This window comes from Microtus oregoni, unplaced genomic scaffold, assembly GCF_018167655.1.
Source record: "Microtus oregoni isolate MIOR12 unplaced genomic scaffold, Mior012 000008F_ref0000371, whole genome shotgun sequence".
Classification (NCBI taxonomy): Eukaryota; Metazoa; Chordata; class Mammalia; order Rodentia; family Cricetidae; genus Microtus; species Microtus oregoni.
In genome coordinates, this window is record NW_024543067.1 from 8,855,819 (window position 1) to 8,875,518 (window position 19,700).

At 37.4% G+C, this 19,700-nt stretch overlaps 1 protein-coding gene across 3 annotated transcripts in view; it reads left to right on the forward strand.

Annotated features, from left to right (window-relative positions):
• Sntg1 (syntrophin gamma 1) overlaps positions 1-19,700 on the forward strand; it is a 409,578-nt gene that overhangs the window by 251,059 nt on the left and 138,819 nt on the right. For all 3 annotated transcript variants that reach the window (XM_041657058.1, XM_041657057.1, XM_041657059.1), the window contains 4 exons: positions 888-944; positions 1,805-1,862; positions 2,876-2,919; positions 3,009-3,050. In XM_041657058.1, the coding sequence (XP_041512992.1) occupies positions 888-944; positions 1,805-1,862; positions 2,876-2,919; positions 3,009-3,050 (201 nt within the window). The remainder of the gene's footprint in view (positions 1-887; positions 945-1,804; positions 1,863-2,875; positions 2,920-3,008; positions 3,051-19,700) is intronic.

Consider the following 19,700-nt stretch of genomic DNA (forward strand, 5'->3'; position numbering starts at 1 on the left):
GCCTCTGCCTCCCGAGTGCTGGGATTAAAGGCGTGCGCCACCATTGCCCGGCCTGAATTGGTAGTTTTATAGCTGAATTCTTGTTTACACTAAGGGGTGCTAGTGATGTACATTAGTAATTCCACTGTCATTGTTATAATGTAAGTTCTTTTTTTTCCAGCATTTAAAGTAAGGATTTTAATACAGCTTTCTCATCGTGTGGTCCTGGCTTTGTGGGAGCCTAGCCAGTTTGGATGTTCTCCTTCCTAGACCAGGATGGAGGGGGGAGGACTTTGGACTTTCCACAGGGCAGGGAACCCTGACTGCTCTTCAGACTGGAGAGGGAGGAGGAGAGGAGTGGGGGGAGGGGGAGAGGAGTGGGGGGGAGGAGGGAGGAGTGGGAGGCTGGGAGGAGGCGGGAATTTTTTTTTTCTCAATAAAAAAAAAAGAATTAAAAAAAAGTTCTAAAATTGGTCTCAAAATAATATTGAAAGAATTTTTTAGAGACTGAGAATTTAGGAGCATTTATTTTGGCAAATAGAGGATTAACTTTTGATTTAAAAACTGTAAAATGTGGCCAGGCAGTAGTGGTACACACCTTTAATCACAGCTCCTTGGGAGACAGAGGTAGGTGGATCTCTGTGTGTTTGAGGCCAGTGATCTACAAGAGCTAGGTCCAGGACAGGCTCTAAAGCTCCAAAGCTACAGAGATACCCTTTCTCAAAAACCTCTCCCCAAACAAAAACAAAAACAAAATCCTATAAAATGTTCCATTAATTGCAATATTTGAAGTATTTTTGTTTTCGAAAATATTTCCCTCTACATTTCAAACAGAAATTGAAAAAACAATAGGGAAAAGTATATTTAGTGTACAGAAACACTTACCACTCTTAAATCTCGTCTTTCAGGAAAGAACGGTGACAATCAGAAGGCAGACAGTAGGAGGATTTGGATTAAGCATAAAGGTAGCTACTTTTCCAGTCTTCCTTTGCAAAGGCTGAGCTGTAAAGGCTAACATTTTGTGTACATTAAAATGTTGGTGACTCATAACAGAACAAGAATGGCTCTGTGATGTTTAGAGTAAACTGTAATCTGGGATGCTCTTATAGAACCTGACTGTTATTATCTTCTGATTTAACTATTACAAGAAAGGACCCGGGACCTTACCTAATATTAAGTAGAACTACTTCAAAAAGAATTCATTTCTTTATGAATCTTTCTATTAATTCTGGTGGCAAGAAGCTTTCCTTTATCATCCAGCAGCTTGGAAAGTTGGTGGATAAAAAGGGAACAAGTCTCTATAGAAATGGGAACAATTGAAACATGAATTGTATTTTATATTTATTATTTTACTCAATTTTCACTTTGTTAAAGAGATTGGTAAATTTCATTTATCAATTTCAAGTTCTCTCTAGTTATTTAGCACTGAGAATGAATCATTGAAAGAATGTCTGTTTGGTAAAGTACAAAAGTCAGAGAATTGAAATGTACGAATATCTGATGCTTGGAATCCGAAGTAACAAATATCAAGATACCTTGCATTCTTTTTAATGGATTTTGAACAGAATGCAACTATGGATATTAATTTTTTGAGAAATAAAAATTTTATAGTCGATTGTTACTAATTATTAAATATCATTATAGTACTTCAAAAAATTTAGCCAAATTTCATGGAAATGATGCTTACTTAAAAGAAATTCTATAAATTTGCTTAAATTCTGCTTGGTATTCACTACATGTACTATTTATAGTTTTCAATGATTTTATATTTATTTATTGGCTAAAAAGTGACTTAAAAATATGATTTATGACTGTCTCTTTCTAGGGAGGTGCAGAACATAACATTCCAGTTGTCATTTCTAAAATCTCCAAGGAGCAAAGAGGTAATGTGCATAACTAACCTTGTAGCTGTCAGTCCTCTGTAATACCATGCTCACTGATTGGTATGTGAGTGGTTCTCCTGGATACGCAGCTTCATCCAGTGAGAGGTTAAGTCTGATTCTTCAGTTTCCCTAGGTTCTCCTTCAAAAGAGAAAGGGAAAAGTCATGGACTCGAATAGTTCAAATGACCGTATATGAACCGACCATGTATGAAATGGCCAAATATGAACAGCTTCTGAACTGTTGGTTAAAGACACAAAAATTAAGTCACATTTCATGGACAAATACAGATGCAATTGTTTTTCTCAATTTTACTCACTTTCTTTGAGGCTACATCTAAAACCCATCATGAATATACAAATCAAGGGTTTATTGACAATCAGGAAAACAGCAAAGTATTTCCTCAAAAGCATGAAACTGACAGATTGAAAGTCTTAGATATTTGCACAGAGATATCATAGTATAAAGGCATAAAAAGTTGGTAACCCACTAAGAAAAGGTATCAATTTTTAATGAATATGCATATATACATACATAATATGTACATATTATATCTCTATATATTGACTTTTGAGAGCTATTAATAACAAGCTTTGATTAAATTCGTATCATTACTCTGACCTTTCAAGATCAAAATACAGAGTACACAACCAGAGTGTACAACATGAGAAGTCAACCATGCTTCTGTGGAAAGCCACACAACCAAGATTATTTGGACAGCACAAATTGGTCTTGCTGAAAAAGAAAAAAAAATCACAAAATTGGGAGGGTACTGATCATGTTTTAAGAGCTATAAGGTCATAAAATGATAGAACCAAAAGGAAATGTCTGCCCATTTCAGCAACTGAAAAGAGATAAATCATATTATTAATTTACGTTCTTTGGGGAATCTTATAAAATGCTCCTAATTAGTTTAAAACACTTATAATTAGTTTACTGTTTTATCCTTAATTAAGACAAAACTCTTTATTTGTCTGACAAATGCCAAGGTGTATTCAATTGTTCTTCTTCACAGCGGAGCTTTCAGGACTGCTTTTCATCGGAGATGCAATTCTGCAGGTATATACATCTCATTATTGTCTTCGTGGATGCAAACAAATCCAGTCTGTAATACACTATGTGAAACTGGGAATTTCCTTCCATTGCAGATAAATGGAATTAATGTGAGGAAATGCAGGCATGAAGAAGTGGTAAGTTTGCTTTTTCCTGATGCTATCATTTCTCAGAGTCATGTCAGTTACGAAGGTACAAAATTATGTAGCATGTTACTGATCTATCAATTCCTTCGATTCAATTTTGACTCTTCGAAATACAGTTAAAAGTACTATCATAATGAAATGTATCTCAAAGTCAAAATTATATATGTAAAGTGTTCAAATGCTTGAAAGCTTATGACAAAAGAATTGATTTCTGTAAATTTTTAAACAGCATTTGGGGCAAATGGAAATGTGCGCATGCGCAGTGTGTGTGTGTGTGTGTGTGTGTGTGTGTGTGAACAGGAGTGCATTTAAAAAGAGAAAAGGGTGATGAAAAGACAAGAAAAGAATTTGCCAAAATTTTCATTGTGTTATTTTCTTGAATTTTTTCCATGTTTGGAGCAGCATATTACAGACATTCTAATTTAATACAACTGGGACATAGAACTGAGTTTCAGCAACCACTATAAATTGTTAAACAGTAGCTGTCTTCTAATCCATACTTCAATAGAAAGGTTAAAGAGTCCCTATTGCAGGTAACGAAATGGCATTATAAAGCTAAATGAAAGTGTCAGGCGTTTGGGGAAATATTGGTCACAAATGAATAAATACCATGAAGAGCTCATTGAATTTTGTACCATTTCCTAATGAAAGAGATAAAGAAGAATATATTTAAAGTATGCTCAAGGGTCAAAAAGAAATTATTTTGATTCATTTATACGTTTAAAGTCTCAGCAAGGAAGCTGCAAGTATCTGTGTAAAACTTCCATTTCCCAAGTAGTGCTGTTGCAGAGAACTGGAAATCATGGTCTGCTGGTGTTTCCCAATGACTTTGCACTCACAAAAGCATATTCAAATCACCCTTTTGCCACTCTGTGTTGAAAATCCTGTACAAGTCTCCGATTTCCTATGAATCTCTGCAGAGCAAGGTGACATTTCAAAGGACAATTTGCAGCAGATGAAAGACCAGCGCTGTGCCTGTTCTGCAGATCCCAGGGTACCTTTAAGTACAGTCACATAAACAAAGGAACTTTGTCTTCTGTCTTGGAGCTCATTATCCAGAAAGAAAAAAAAAAACAAAAACAAAGTGCATTTTCTTTTCAACCACATGCTGCTAGTTTGAATCATGCTTGTAATTTGTTCTTCAGAGGCAGGTAACTAGTTCAGACCAACTATGCTAGAACTTTCTTTTATTAAACAGATAATCATGGCATGGGAGATTAATATTAATATCCTGACTTAGGATGGTATGTATGCTGATTCTAAAGAAAGTCATTAAACATTGTATTGCTTATTATACATTGTTACTCATAATAAAGATATTTTTGGAGAAGCTTAATCCTATTAGCTTTGAAATACAGGTACCATTTTTGGTTGTTCTTTTTTACTATTATTTGTTTGTTTTTGTTTGTTGAAGCAGGGTCTCTGCATAGACCTGGCTGTCCTGAAACTCACTATGTAGACCAGATTGGCTTTGAACTCACTATGATCTGGCCTCCTCTGCCTCCTGTGTGGATGAGTCACCAAATCAAGCTATACTAATGTTTTTATTGAACTGTAACCTTTGACTTTACAAAAGCAATTAGATATTTTCCCCTCATTGTTTTAATTCCTTTGTGAATGGAATCATTACCTTACAGGGGCTGAAGTGTTAATTTCATGTTGAAGAACAAATGTATATGACCTGAAATTCACAAAAGCTCAAAGTATGAGTAACTGTGAAGGAGCATGCTCATACGAACAGTTCTACAGCTCCAGATTCCAAAATAAATCGATGAACACAACAACATGGTAGTTTGAATTTCCTTTCTCTTTCTTCCATAGATAATCTTTTCTCTCTCTTTTTTATTAAATATTTTACTTTTCATTTTTTTTTTCGAGACAGGGTTTCTCTGTAGCTTTGGTGCCTGTCCCGGAATTAGCTCTTGTAGACCAGGCTGGCCTCGAACTCACAGAGATCCTCCTGCCTCTGCCTCCCGAGTGCTGGGATTAAAGGCGTGTGCCACCACTGCCCGGCTTTACTTTTCATTTTACATACCAACCGTAGTTCTCCTTCCTTCCCCTTCTCCTGCTTCCATCTCCTGCTTCCCATCCCCCATTCATTCCTCAGATGGAGTAAAGTCTTCCTTAGGAAGTCAACAAGGTCTGGCATACCAACTTGAGATAGCATCAAGCACTGCCCCTCTTCCCCGAATCAAGACTGAGCAAAGTATGGCACCATAGGGCATGGGCAAAGGAGCCTTTCTTTAGTTAGTCCCTGGCACCATTAGAAATGATTAATTCAGTTCCGCTTGAGTATCAGTTTTATTCTGTGGAGGTCATCTGCCCCCCTGGGGAAGACTTGCTTCTGGGTTTGAATGCAGGTTTGTGTCTGTGTAAATTGATTGTACACTCTCCACTGAGATCACTCAGTAGGGATTCATTAGCCAAATCGCTTAAATGATCTCAGTGTGTCAATCAATTTAGACTTAAATCAATTTAGACTTACATCAATTTAGACTTAAATCAGATCTGGGCTTCACACATTGCCCAGGTCCTTTACTTGAAGTCTTAGAACAAGATTACTGAAGAAGGAGAATTACAGGTTCCTCAGTATAAACTTCGAAACAGTGTGTCGGGCCACCTTGGGCAGTGTGAGATGGTGTGTCCTAAATCTCAGAAGCAGCAATGTACAATTATTGTCTAGATTGCTTTCTGATGATGTAGATTCAATTTATTGAATTTACGGTGTCTGTGCCTCTGTTATTCATTAGCAAGAATAAGCTGATGAATGTTGCCATGAGACCCAAATGAAATAACACATGATTCTCCTAGCCAATATTAACACATAGAAAACAATGAGTTCCATTTTCTGTCTCTACACACACACACACACACACACACACACACACACACGCAGACACACATAGATATGTATATTGTTTTGATAGATTCCTAGCAGGAATCTGGATGGATGTTCATGAGAAGAAGGACATAGTCTTTTGAGGAACGAGGGTCTTTTTTTCATCTTCTTAGGACTTCTTTTTGTGTCTTATGTTCCATTTCCTTCATGTTTCCAGGGATTCACCTGACTGGATCCACAAGAGAATGAAAAAATGACAAACACAGGTAGAGAAACTGGAATTGTGTAGACTGGGCTCTTTGGCAGAGAATCTGCGGCACCCAGGAAATCTCAGTGTATTTATTACCTACAGCTGAAAAGCAGGGTGGCATATGCTATAGACAGCTGAACAAAGAACTGGCGTTTACAGCTATGCAGCTGAGCAAGGAGGCAGGTTTGGCTAATCTCCATAGGAGCAGGGTCTTTGGAGGAGCTGTCTTCAGGCTGTAAACATCCAGGGAGAGAAAGCAATGGTAGAAAATTTCTGCATATCACAGTCAAGATTCACACTCAGAATTGAAAAGGCCTTTTCTGTTCACTTGTCTCAGATCTAGGAAGGTTTTGGCGCTCTCGATAGGAGACCTTTATATGTCTGTGACCATGTCAACAGCACACATGACTTCACTTATGTCATACACTTGTGTGTACATGATTCATCACCTTTAAGCTTTAATCCCATAATATCAAAAACCCCTAATGTTACAGGATTTTTCTTTAAAGAGAACTGTATCTATTTTCTTTGCTGTGTTAAAATTTATGCTGCTTGGTCAGGAATTGTGGCACACAAATATTGTAAGTACTTGGGAGATAGAGGCATGTGGATCTCTGAGTTCAAGGTCAGCCTGGTCTATCTAGCAATTTTCAGATCAGCTTGTACTATACAATGAAACTGCAAATGTCTCAAACAGTAACATAAAGAAAAAAGGAAAAACGAAGAAACAAACAAAACAAAACAAAATTTAGATGCCAAAATGGTTCCGCCTTCCTGTCTATGAACTCTAAGCACATCAAACTGACATTCACCTTTATCTTGCTTTTCACATAAGTCTTCTCTTCATAAGGTCAAATATCAGAACTTGATTGTGTGACACTCTGTGAATTATACTGTCACTGAGTTCTGTGTGTTTCTATTCTGACAAAAACTCTATGTGGCTCAAGTCTCGTGGATATGTGGGCAGAGTTTGTTTTGTTTTGCAGAATTTAATAACTAAGAAAACATGTAAAATGTCGGAAAAATATTGGAAAGAGGAAATATGAAAATAGTGTTTGACTTACAGTAATCATCATAAAGTAAGAGTGGGTGACTAGTATGCTTGATAGATGTAAATAGGAAATACACCAAAATGCATAATAAATACAAAATATGCACTAGGAATCAATATCAGAAAAGAACCAGCTGATTGGAGAGTTCCTAATTTCATTTTCTTTATTTTATGTTTAATTTTTATTTTTGTTTGTATGTATATGCATGTTTTGCTTGCATATATTTCTTCATACCACTGACATGGCTGGTGTTGGTGGAAGCCAAAATAGAGTATCAGACTCCCTGGAACTGGAGCTACAGAGAGTTGTGAGCTTCCCTGTTGGTGCAGGAATGAAGCTGTGGTCCTTTGGAAGAACAGCTTATGCTCTTAACCACTAAACCATGTCTCCATCCCCAAGAATCCTGAAGACAGTAATGTAACTGAGACTTCCATACAATAAGACTTTTAAAATTAGTAAATAATCATCATGCAGAGCCAAATGAATGGATGAGTAAATTTTTTTTACAGAAGTTTAATTCTATATAAGCATTTCTGCCTTAAACTTATGAATGGCAGGAAAGGGTATGGCTTCTTTTTTCTCCATGACTCTTACAATGAGAAATCATTCCATAATTTGAAATGTGAATAATTTTATCTTCATATTAAACTTAGGACATTGGATGAAGTTCTAAAACATAAAACCTTTATATATCTTGTGAGAGCCAAATGAGGAGCTAAAATTTTATCATTTAAATTAACCCATTTTAAGGGAAGCAAATATTTAGAAACTAATACACAATGCTAATTACTAACATTTTCACTGTTTTAGTAGAAGCTTTACTTAATTCCAAAATTTCACATGGGGATAAAAAGCAATGTTTCCTTCCAGTTGATTTTAACCAGAGAACAGTATTTCATTATTTACACCAAATACTCTAAAATCCAGTGCTTCTTTATGTATGAGCAGGAGCAAGGAGTGTGCAGCAGCAAAGATCTCATTTAAGGTGTGATCAGGCGATGCAGGCCACCTTAGACAACAACAAATGAGGAGAATATCATCCAGCTCCAGATCATTCATTAACTGGCTCACAATTCAGAAATTGATTTTGTGCAGTAATTGATTAATATCTTCTTCTAAATTTGAACCACTGTGGTCAATTTCCCTTTGAATTAATTCTTATCAAGGAAAGCCATCTGTGAAATTATTTAACTTTAATATTTTCAAATTGTTAGTGACATATTCATTGCCAAGACTAAATGGTCAGAATCGTTGATGCCCATGGTATCTAATTTTATAAAAATTGAAATAAACAAGATTTTTTGCAGTATTTGTTACTTAGACTTAATTGATACCCATAAGAGTTTCCATCTGTGAATTTGTGTCTGTCGCCGATTATATGGTGAAGTCTGAGGTAACTATTAATGACTGAATCTTTTCTTGACTGCTGATTTTCATTAAATTCTTATATATAGCCTTATTTTTTGAGCAAAGATGAAAAATATATCTCAAAATTTCAAAGTTTTAACTTCTGTAACAAAAGGGCAAACCCAAACCTGGCAAACTATTGTTTGGATGGGCATTGCCATTTTTTTTATATTACATTAATTTATTCTTTGACAATCTTATATATACCCACATCCTGTCTTTTCATTTCCCCATTGTTGTTGACCTTCACCTACTTCCTCCAAGTTACCAAGTTACCAGCCACATGGTAAATGTTTTCTCCCCTGGTAGTATGGATAAACAAAACAATGAAAGCAACTTGAGAAGGAAAGGTTTTATTTGACTGCACTTACAAGTCAAAGCGAGAATTCTGGGGAGGAATTTAAGGCACAAACTAGGCAGAGACTATGGAAGAACCCTGCTCCCTGTCTGGTTTCCCATGTGTTTTTTTTTTTCCATCCTAATTCTTATACAAACAAGAACTTACCTACCCACAGTGGGCTAAGTTCTTCAACATTAAACCATAATCAAGAAAATATCCCCATAAACATGCTTCTAGGACAGTCTGATGGAAGTGATTTCTTGATTATTTTCCATCAGATGACTCTGTGTAAAGTTGACAAACTAATGAGAATATATGTTTAAAATATTTTGGGTTTTGTTTGTGTTTTTACTTTGTGTTCCACTGAGTTTAACCAGAGCCATCAGTGTAGGCATGGGTGTTAAGCTATCTACTGGAGTCTGAATAACTCACAAGTGGCTGCATCACTGACACAACTACTTCTCCTCCGTCAGTTGGTTTTTCTGGGGATCCATGAGCCTTTTCCAGATCTATGACTAAATGTTTACAGTCTCAGTCAGATGCAAGTCCTATACAGATTATGGTATATATTCAGTGATAAGTACCTCAGCCAATAGGGCAGTGTTTCAAGGTCAAACACGCTATTATTCTACTCTTACATTCTTTCTACATCCTCTTCTGCAATGTTCCCTTAGCCTTAGAGAGAGTGATGTGGATACCCATGTATTGCTGAGCAAAGAAAATTCTCAGCATCTTAACTAGCTCGGAGTGTTTATATTAACCTGTATGTGTTGCAAAGAGAAGCTTCTTTATTCAAGGGTGAGAAAATAGTCTGAGGTTGTAAACAAACATTTAAGGGACATTTTGACAGCACAAAATATGATGCTTCACGTGAAAGGTATACTATGTAACAATCATGAAAAGGAAGAAATAACACTGAGCATCATCAACCATGATTATCCTTAGATTTCCATATCTCTCTTCCGATCTACCACCTTCTTTCTTTTCTTCTGTTTTTCCTTTCAGGTAGCCACACACTTTGTGGACCAGTGCTTGAATGTCTAAACCTGAGAGCACTACAGGATCCAAAACAAAACTGAATGAAAATGTTCTAGGGAAAAGACCTGACATCAGCATTCAATGAGCGATGTATTGCTATCTATAAAAAATGCCTCGCAGACCTCTTTGGTTGCCTCTGTACAGTGCAGTGAAATACCTGCTGTGGTGCAGATTTAGCCACAGTGTCAGAACAGGCAGCATTGGCAGCCAAAGTCATTAGTGACTAAGACTTAAAAAGAAGGCACTGAAGAGACATGATAAGCACTTGTACTCATCTGAAAACGTTTTCCTCATTTATTTCAATTCTTTGAGAAGTTCATGCAATGTATTTTTATCATATGATCTCCAGCCCAACTCCTCCAAGATACAATCCTTCTCTACCCATATACTTTGTTTCCATTTCTTTTGTTCTTTAGAACCCATCAAGTACAATTTGTGTTGCCTATATTCATTAGAATATGTGGCCTTCAAAGGGAACATGTTAGATCTACCAAGGGGTACACCTTCAAAGAATACTAATAGCATGCTAATGGCAATAGCCCCAAGGGATTTCATGCCTTCTTCCCATCTCCATGCTCAGATTCTCTCCGGCTTGAGACTGTATAGGTCCTATGTTAGCTATTGCAACCATTGTGAGTTTGTATGTATAGTTTCCCTGTTGTGTCCAGCAAACACATTCCTTGAAGTTGTATATACCTCTGGCTCTTACAATATTTCTACTCCCTCTTCCACAATGTTCCTTAAGCATTTGGAAAAGATGTAATATAGATTTAGTGAAAAACATTCCACAGTTTCTAATTCTCCCACTTTGACCAGCTGTGGTCCTATAAGTTAATTGAAAGTTAAATATCCGTGAATGACTGAAGACAGAGCTAAGAAGAAAAAGAAAGTAACAGTTTTATCTGCTCTGAATAGGAAGTATTCTAATTGGAATACTTCCTCTAAATGGAGTTTGGGTTTGATATTTATTGGGCAACTGCATCTTACTCCTGTTTAGATAACCATACCTATGCCTTCCTGCCCTTTCTCCTCTCAATGTCTTCTTGTAACAAGATTGCCCTCTCAGAGTTGTTATTTTTAATTTTCCATCCATCTGTATCCTTTGGTCTCTTTAAGAAGTTTGATTGCTACCATCCATATCACAACTTCCTGTAACAGCTACTCCAGGGAATTCAAAGCTTATAGACTTAGAAGAAATCTTAATTAAAATGCGCATATGTACTGGAAGATACATTTATATACACACAATTGAAAATATAAAAATAAATATCTGTTTATAAGAAAATATAAATCGAATGAGGGTCATATGCTTAGCTTTCATTCTAAATTGTAACTCAAGAGAAGAAAAAAACATGAATCCTTGAGATTTTAAGAACTTCATAGTGGGCAGAGCCTTCTGGAACTCCCATTTAGTTCTGGGATCTACTGGAAGTTTTGCTATAGGTTTCTAAAATAGGCCTTGAAATAATTTTAAAATACCTCATATATTGAAGTCAATTTGGGCAGAATTATGACCACAATTTCAGGATCAGAGGTATGGGAAAATAAAGGGAAACAAAGCCCAAAGTGTCTGTTAGAAATCATTGTATCTTTGGTCACCCAAAGATTGGAATGCTGATAGATTTATTGCATAATGGTGTCTATGGTATTTCCTATATACTTTCTTTTTCTTTTTTAAAAATGACATCTGGTATCCCAAAGTACTTTTTGGGGAAATTCGCTAGAGATCTGTTCTTTGAGTTTCTCAACCATCCCAGCCCTGAGCACACCTTGTGATCCTTTTTGGGATAGAATAAAGCACAGCAAAACGTTTTTCTTACCCCTTTAAAATTAGTTATCAAAACACGTTCAGGGACTTGTAAAACACGGTTTCTAAGAACTTAGTACAAAATTGAAAGAAATGAAGTGTTTTAATAACCTTTACTTTCTAAAAGATATTAATTAATATGACATAGAATTTTTGAGATAGAAGTTAGCGAATAATGAGAGATAGTGCTGGTCAAACGTTACTGGCGATTTTACATGAAAACAGTATCTATTGAGTGGGACTGTCATAGGCCTGTGGGCAAAGCCATCATCCATCATTCCAAGGCCGTACTCAGAGGGTTTGATATCGTGGAGTTGAGGGATAGTGAGTGGGAGAATATGAAACAGAATTCACTCCCTGAGGCACAGCCAAGGAATTGAGGGACTTGTGGACTTTGCATCCAGAACACACATTGTGCCCGTCACTGCTATTTCTTATTTATTTATTTATTATTGAGAAAAGGAAAAAAAAACAAGTTTCCGCCTCCTCCCAGCCTCCCATTTCCCTCCCCCTCCTCCCATCCTTCTCCCCCTCCTCCCACCCTTCTCCCCCTCCCCCACTCCTCTCCCCCTCCCTCTCCAGTCCAAAGAGCAGTCAGGGTTCCTGCTCTGTGGAAAGTCCTAGGTCCTCCCCCCTCCGTCCACGTCTAGGAAGGTGAACATCCAAACTGGCTAGGCTCCCACAAAGCCAGCACATTAAGTAGGATCAAAACCCCATGCCATTGTCCTTGGCTTCTCATCAGCCCTCATTGTTCGCCATGTTCAGAGTCTGGTTTTATCCCATGCTTTTTCAGTCACAGTCCAGCTGGCCTTGGTGAGCTCCCAATAGATCAGCTCCACTGTCTCAGTGGGTGGGTGCACCCCTCGTGGTCCTGACTTCCTTGCTCATGTTCTCCCTCCTTCTGCTCCTCATTGGGACCTTGGGAGCTCAGACCAGTGCTCCAGTGTGGGTCTCTGTCTCTATCTCCATCCATCACCAGATGAAGGTTCTATGGTGATATGCAAGATATTCATCAGTATTGCTATAGGATAGGGTCATTTCAGGTTCTCGAATTTTGCATGCAAATGGATGGAAATAGAAAACACTATACTGAGTGAGGTAACCCAGACCCAAAAAGATGAACATGGAATATACTCACTCATAATTGGTTTCTAGCCATAAATAAGGGTCACGGAGTCTACAATTGGTGAAACTAAAGAAGCTAAGTAAGAAGGTGAACCCAAGGAAAAACATATAGTTATCCTCTTGGCTATGGGAAGTAGACAAAATGGCCGGGGAGAAAATTGGGATCTTGGGGGTGGGGTGGGATGGGGGTAAGGGGAGATGGGGAGAGAAAAGGGAGAAGGGGAGGATCAGGGGAACTTGGGGAAAAAGGATGATTGGGATAAAGGAAGGTTGGATAGGGGAGCATGGAAGCACAATTCTTAGTTAAGGGAGCCACCTTAGGGTTGGCAAGAGACTTGAACCTAGAGTGGCTCCCAGGAGCCCAAGGAGATGTCCCCAGTTAGTTCCTTCGTCACTGCTATTTCTGTCCTCTCAGAAGAGCAGTCAAGGTTGCTTTATTTTTTTAAATGATGACATTAGAGGACTTTTCCTTGAGCAAAACTAATCTCAGAGAAATAACTCTCAGACAGTCCATTGGGCTTTCCAATATGTGTTGATTTCCCACTAAAAACACGACTCTCGGGCTCTTCTGCACATAAAATCCGTACACTGCACCTTAGCTGTCAATTTTTGATTCAGTGACTCACTCTTAAATACTCCAATGATTGTTCACATTTGAAGAAAATTAACCACATCAAAGGCAGAGTCTGAAGCAGATGATAGAGAAAAAATAGAAGAAACAGTTAAACAGCAAAATAATTTTATAAAGAAAATGATACCAGCATTTTATATATAAAAGAAATGTAGAAAAAACTGAAAGAGTTTATTAAATTTTAATAAATTTATTATTAAATTTTTGTTTTAGCAATGCTGAAAACAATAGAGAATATAGCTATATAAAACAAGACAAGAATCCTCAAAAGGGATAAAGCACCACATTGGGCAAGATGATTGAAATAAGTTTGATGTGAGCAACATTAAGCAATGTTTATACTGAATCAATAAAATTTAAGAAGAAAATACATGAGGTAAGAGAAGGAACCATTATCAAGGACTAATGAAAGAAAAGTACCTGGACTTGGAGTGCAGGTTTTCAAATACAAGCAATGACAAATACAAGCAAACTTAAACCAATCTTGTTTGTACCTCAGAGTTTCTTTGGAGACACATCATGATGTGGCTTTACTCTCTGTTTCTACTCACTGAGAGAACTAAAACTAAACATCTTTGTGTTTAATAGATGTTCTTGTATCTCTTGTGTGAATTTTGCTGAGTTACTATTTATTTTTAAGAGTTTTTGTATAGTGTTTACAATTTGGCTTAAAATTTGTAAATTTATTTCCCCAGACTATGACCTATATCTTAGTTTTCTTCATAGCATCCTCTGAAGCCTAACGATGTTGATTGTCATGACATGTTTTGACTATTATATTGTTTGGCCATGAATATTTACTACAATGCTTTATGCTAAAAGATTTAGTAGTTTTAACTTCACCCTTTCATTTGTGATCCTTTATTTTCTCTTAAGAAAGCAAACAAGTAAAAGAAATGTCAAACAAGCAAGGATAACAACAATAAAAAACATACAAAAGTGAAAAAAAAATAAAGAGCATCACATACCCTCATAGACATACACATAAAAAAGATAAAATCAGACACCATAAAACACAAACAAAAGGTGAGGTAAAAGAATGCCCAAACAAAGCAATATGAAGCAAATACCTCCAAAAAGTACTTTGGAGTTTATTATATTGCTTATCTACCGCTAGGTATGGGGCCTTGAACTATGTTTTGTGTTCTGGGTGATACAGCTTGGAAAAAATTTATTTTTTCTTTTTGAGTAGTTGTGAACTGTAGATAGCTTCAGGATTAGGAATGAGTGCTTGCATTTACTCCCCCATCTCAGTGATGGTACTCCATCTAGTTTGAACCTGCGTAGGCACTGTGCATGCTGCTAAGTATCTGTGAGTTTACATGTGTGTTATATGTGTGTCTGGAAGACATTGTTTCCTTCTTCCAGGGAGGTCTATGAAACCGGAGGGGATGGATTTGATAAAGACATATCATTTAGGACTGATGTTCCAAGGTCTTTCATTCTGCTCATCATCCAATTTTGGTCTCTGTATTATTTACCCTCTACACCAAGGATAAGGCGTTTCTGATTAGTTCTGGGTGAGACTTTTATTTATGAGTATATCAGAATGTCATTATGAGTCATTTTATTGCTAAGTACTTTAGTTGGCCAGTGTACTTGGTTTTTCTCTAGGTCTAGGTCTATGGCATACCTTAGATTTTGTTATCTAAGTATGGGCCCCATCTCATAGAGTGAGCCTTAAATTTATTCAGATACTGGCTGGTTACTCTAACAATGTTTGTACCAGTATTGCACCAGTTTATCATGCATACAGGTCACCACTAGGTTGGTGGTTACCGTTCTCTTCTGGGAGAGTTGTGAGTACCTTTCAGTACAATAAAGACTAGTCAGCAGGAGTGAAGGTTCTACTGAGGCACCAGGCCTCAGTATCTCTATGTGTTGGGAGCTGTGAACCTCCCCCCCCCCCAGATCATGAATTTCTGGTAAGCAACTTGTAATGCTTGCAGCTGCTTTGAACATGAGACCCTCAGGAGTTCCTGATGGCAGGGGAGTGGTTCTGGCGCATTTGGTGGGGTGTGGCGATCCCTATTCAAGCTGCCCCTGGACACAATAAAGGGGACATTCTGGCATCAAGGATGACCCGTGTCTCTGCCTGTGTGTCTTTGTGTGTTTAAATCTCCAGGCCCTTGCCAGGCTCGCGAATGGTCCTATAGTGTAGGTGCCACAATACAGGAGTATACTATACTGTCACATAGTACAAATAGTAGTATGGGTGCCACATCTATGTTCAATAAGATATGTAAGCATCTTCTTGAGCAATAGAGCCTCACCATAACAACCTTGGCAATGGTCTAAATAGTCTGGGGATTCTATGGGGCCATTGTGTCAACAACGTATATAGATGGAGTCCTTTTCTCGCCACTGGAGGTTTTATTTGGGGGCAAGAGATGTCTACTTAGGGCTTTGTCTCCCTGATTACTTGGAGTCTTTTATCCCTGCTGGCACTTACAATTTTTTTTTTTACCTTTCCAGCACAATTCTCTGAAATCTGAGGGAGGTATTTGAGAAGAAATTCCATTTAGGGATGAGTATCCAATGTCTCTCATTCCTGCAGATAGTCCAGTGCCAGCCAGGTCCCTATATTTGCTATCCTGCACTGCAGAAGGAAAAATAGCAGAGATTTTTTTCCCCCTCATACACACAGACACACACAGGCAAACACATGTTGTGCCCAGATCACCACCTCCAGAGGAAGACCACCAAAAACCAGAACAGACTGGACTGCTTAAAATGCAAGGTTAATTCTTTAATCAGGCTAGCCAGGAACTTCTCCTATACCCCAAAACTACAAGGTAGCAAGGTGGAGAGAAGTTCAAAATTCCTTTGCAGGGTTAGTTTTTAAAAGGTGGAACTACAAAAAGACCTTTTGAAGCTGCATTGGCACGGGTGCAAGGTCTTTTGCTCTGTCCCTTCCTGCTATGTCAGCTAGTTCTTCAGAGCAAGGTTATTCGGCTTGTCTAATCACCAGGTGGCTGGAGTGTCCTTGTGTTCTGGAATATCTCGGGTGGGAGGGGGAAGGAAAGCACTTGTCAGTGTTTCTGATTTTAAAACATTCAGCTAGGAAATTCTCATCCCTTTGATCGCTCACATACACACACACACACACACACACAAAGAGTGAGAGAGAGAGAGAGAGAGAGAACAGACGTTGCTAGCAACAAAGGACTCATCCTTGCTAACAATGCTTCTTTGATTTCCTAGAACATACGGAATAATATGCCATCTCCATATGGGGTTTAACAACTCCAAAATTCACAACTCATCTGGAATTATTCTAACTTACTATGATCCCGCCTCTTCCATATTTTGTTGGGGGTATGTGGAGAGAGTGTGTTTATGGAGGTCAACAGTTCATTGATTTTTCTCATGACAGTCTCAGAAGCCTGAGTGACTTCCTGTTTCCTCTGCTGGCAATTGTATCCACAATCTACTCACATTATTGATTTTCCTCCACGATACGTATAAGTGAAGTATAATTTGGGATGCCAAGTCACATAAATCTTCCTACAGAAAAACTAATTCAATATAGTTTAACAATGATCCTCTCACCCCCTCTAAAAAAACTAGTAAAACATTTAATGAAGCGACCATGACCCCTCAGTGACCGTAGCTCCATAATAGGTAAAATGTAAGCCAATGTATTAGTTTCAGCTGCAGGATGCTCCTTTTGAGGATTTGTAGCTCTGCGGTATTAGGTCAACATGTCATTGTTGGGTTACATGCTGGGATTGAAGTCAGATAAAAAATTCAGAATAGCAGGATAATATCCCTTTTATTCCCCTGTTGTCACCCCCTCTAAGTAAACCACATTGTGACCAATTAACTTCACATTTTGTGTAAACACTTTTGGTCTTAGCAGAACAATGAATAATTAGCTCTGATTCTGTGAGCTAATAACTCTCTAAGTTAATTTTAGAAATTTTATCCTTGTATAAAAAAATTAAGACCCAGTTAAAAAAAAGAAAATAACATTTTAAGTTAAGAGTGGATATAATTGAAACATCATCCACATGAATGGCTGGAGAGTTCTCTGTATCCATGAGAAAGGAAATGTACCATGGACTAGCTTTTGTCAAACAGTAAAAGAGGCTTTGAGCTACATATCTGAGCACAAAGTACAACACACAAAAAGTTTTATACTTATATGATATTTAAAACATGTTTTAATAAACTATGTGAAACTGTAACCAACAACATCTTCTTCAACATATAAATGAATAACAATTTAAATGTGGTATAACTCTAGAGTGAAATAGTATTTGATAATCAAAATTAATCATTATAGCATTTGATATAGAAAAAGTTCAATAAATTACAATGTTTGCATAATAAAAATGCCTCATAATAGAAAAACTACAGTATATAAAAGGTTATGTATAAAAAATTCAAAGCTAAATAATAATGTAAAGACTAGAATTTCCTCTTAAATTGTGAATAAGAAAAAGAAACCTCATTTATGACTTGTATTTAATACAATAAAGATAAATTGGCAAGAACAATCAAGTGAAGAAAAAAGAAAGAAACAGAAAGGTAGGAAAAAAGAAAGGTCTTTTGACATGCAATAAACAAATACAATTCCCCTTACAGATTACAAAAATTTCATGTAAAAAACTCACAATATATTAAGCCTTATACCTTAAACCCATATTTAAGAAAAATATTTTAAATAATGGACAAATTCTATAAAATTTTGAAATAACAAAATCAAGACTGAAGTAATAAGGGCAGCGGCGGGGCTGCGTCCCCAACACCCCGGCCGCCTGCCTGGCTAGCTTATGCCCCGAAATAATTACACGGACACTGTATTCTTTTAAACACCGCTTGGCCCATTTCTTCTAACCTCTTCTAGGCTAATTCTCACATATTAATTTAGCCCATTTCTAATCATCTGTGTTGCGCCCCTAGGTGCGCTTACCGGGAAGATTCTAGCCTATGTCCATCCTGGGTCGGACCTTCATCGCGTGTGTCTGCCAGGGAGCAGGGCATGGCATCTCTGCTGAGGCGTCTGCTTCTGAGAGCAGAGCTGTCGCGACTCTGAGCTCACTTCCTCTTCCTCCCAGCATTTTGTTCTGTTTACTCCTCCCACCTATCTTCTAACCAATAAAATGGGCCAGGGCAGTGCCTTTATTAGCCAATGACCTTCCTCCATCATTTCCCCTTTTTCGGTTTAAACAAAAAAAGGGCTTTAACATAGCAAAATTACATATAACAAAACAGTTATCAAGTAAAAGTTACAATAATCTTTACCATAACTAAGGAAAACTATAACTAACTATTCTTAACTCCATCAAAGACTCCAGAAAGATATAATATTACCTAAGTAAACAAGAACTAAGAAACTTCAAACTCTAGAAATGACAAAGACATCTCGCTGCCTGGACAGTCACCCAAAGTTCTTTTGTACCGTTGGGGCATCCATCTTCAGCCTTCAGGCCCATGGTATCCAGCAGACATTTCCATAAAACAGGAAAATTCAAAGTAAGTTCAGTCACTATCTGTTGTGTCCTGCAGAATGTCTCGCAGACTCTTTCAAAATGAATCAGGAACCCCGAAAGGTCATCTCACCTTAGGCAAGTTCAGTAGTCCTCTCTCTGCGGGTTCTCTGTGTCCAGTTTATGCAATAGTCCAGGCAAGAGCAGTTTCTTGCCCAAATGGCTATCAAAACTCCATAACGAGCCTCTTCGATGCCCATCTTCCTCTTGAAGTAGATTGGTGCTGCCAGGAGCAGAGTGTCTCATTGTCATGAAAAGTCCTCAGTTATTAAAACATTAAATGTCCTATTCTGTAATCTTTGAAAGACATGAAGAATGTCTATCTAAAATATATCTCTATATATCTAGAAAATCTAATTAACATGACTACAAGCTTTACTATTATCGATGATTATCCATTAGCAACCTATATTTCTTAATTATACAGTACATATTTAAATGAACTACACAATCACAATACCTTAATCAAAATCAGAAACACTTATACATATAACAAAATTGACCTTAAATCTCTATCAATAAAGCAAAATCTATACTAATGCAAATTATTCATATCTATATCATATCCCCATTTAAATGTAAAAGAACATTTATAAACCATATTTGGGAACATGGGCGCAGTTAGTTCTCTCCAAACTGCTTCCTGCTGAATGGGGG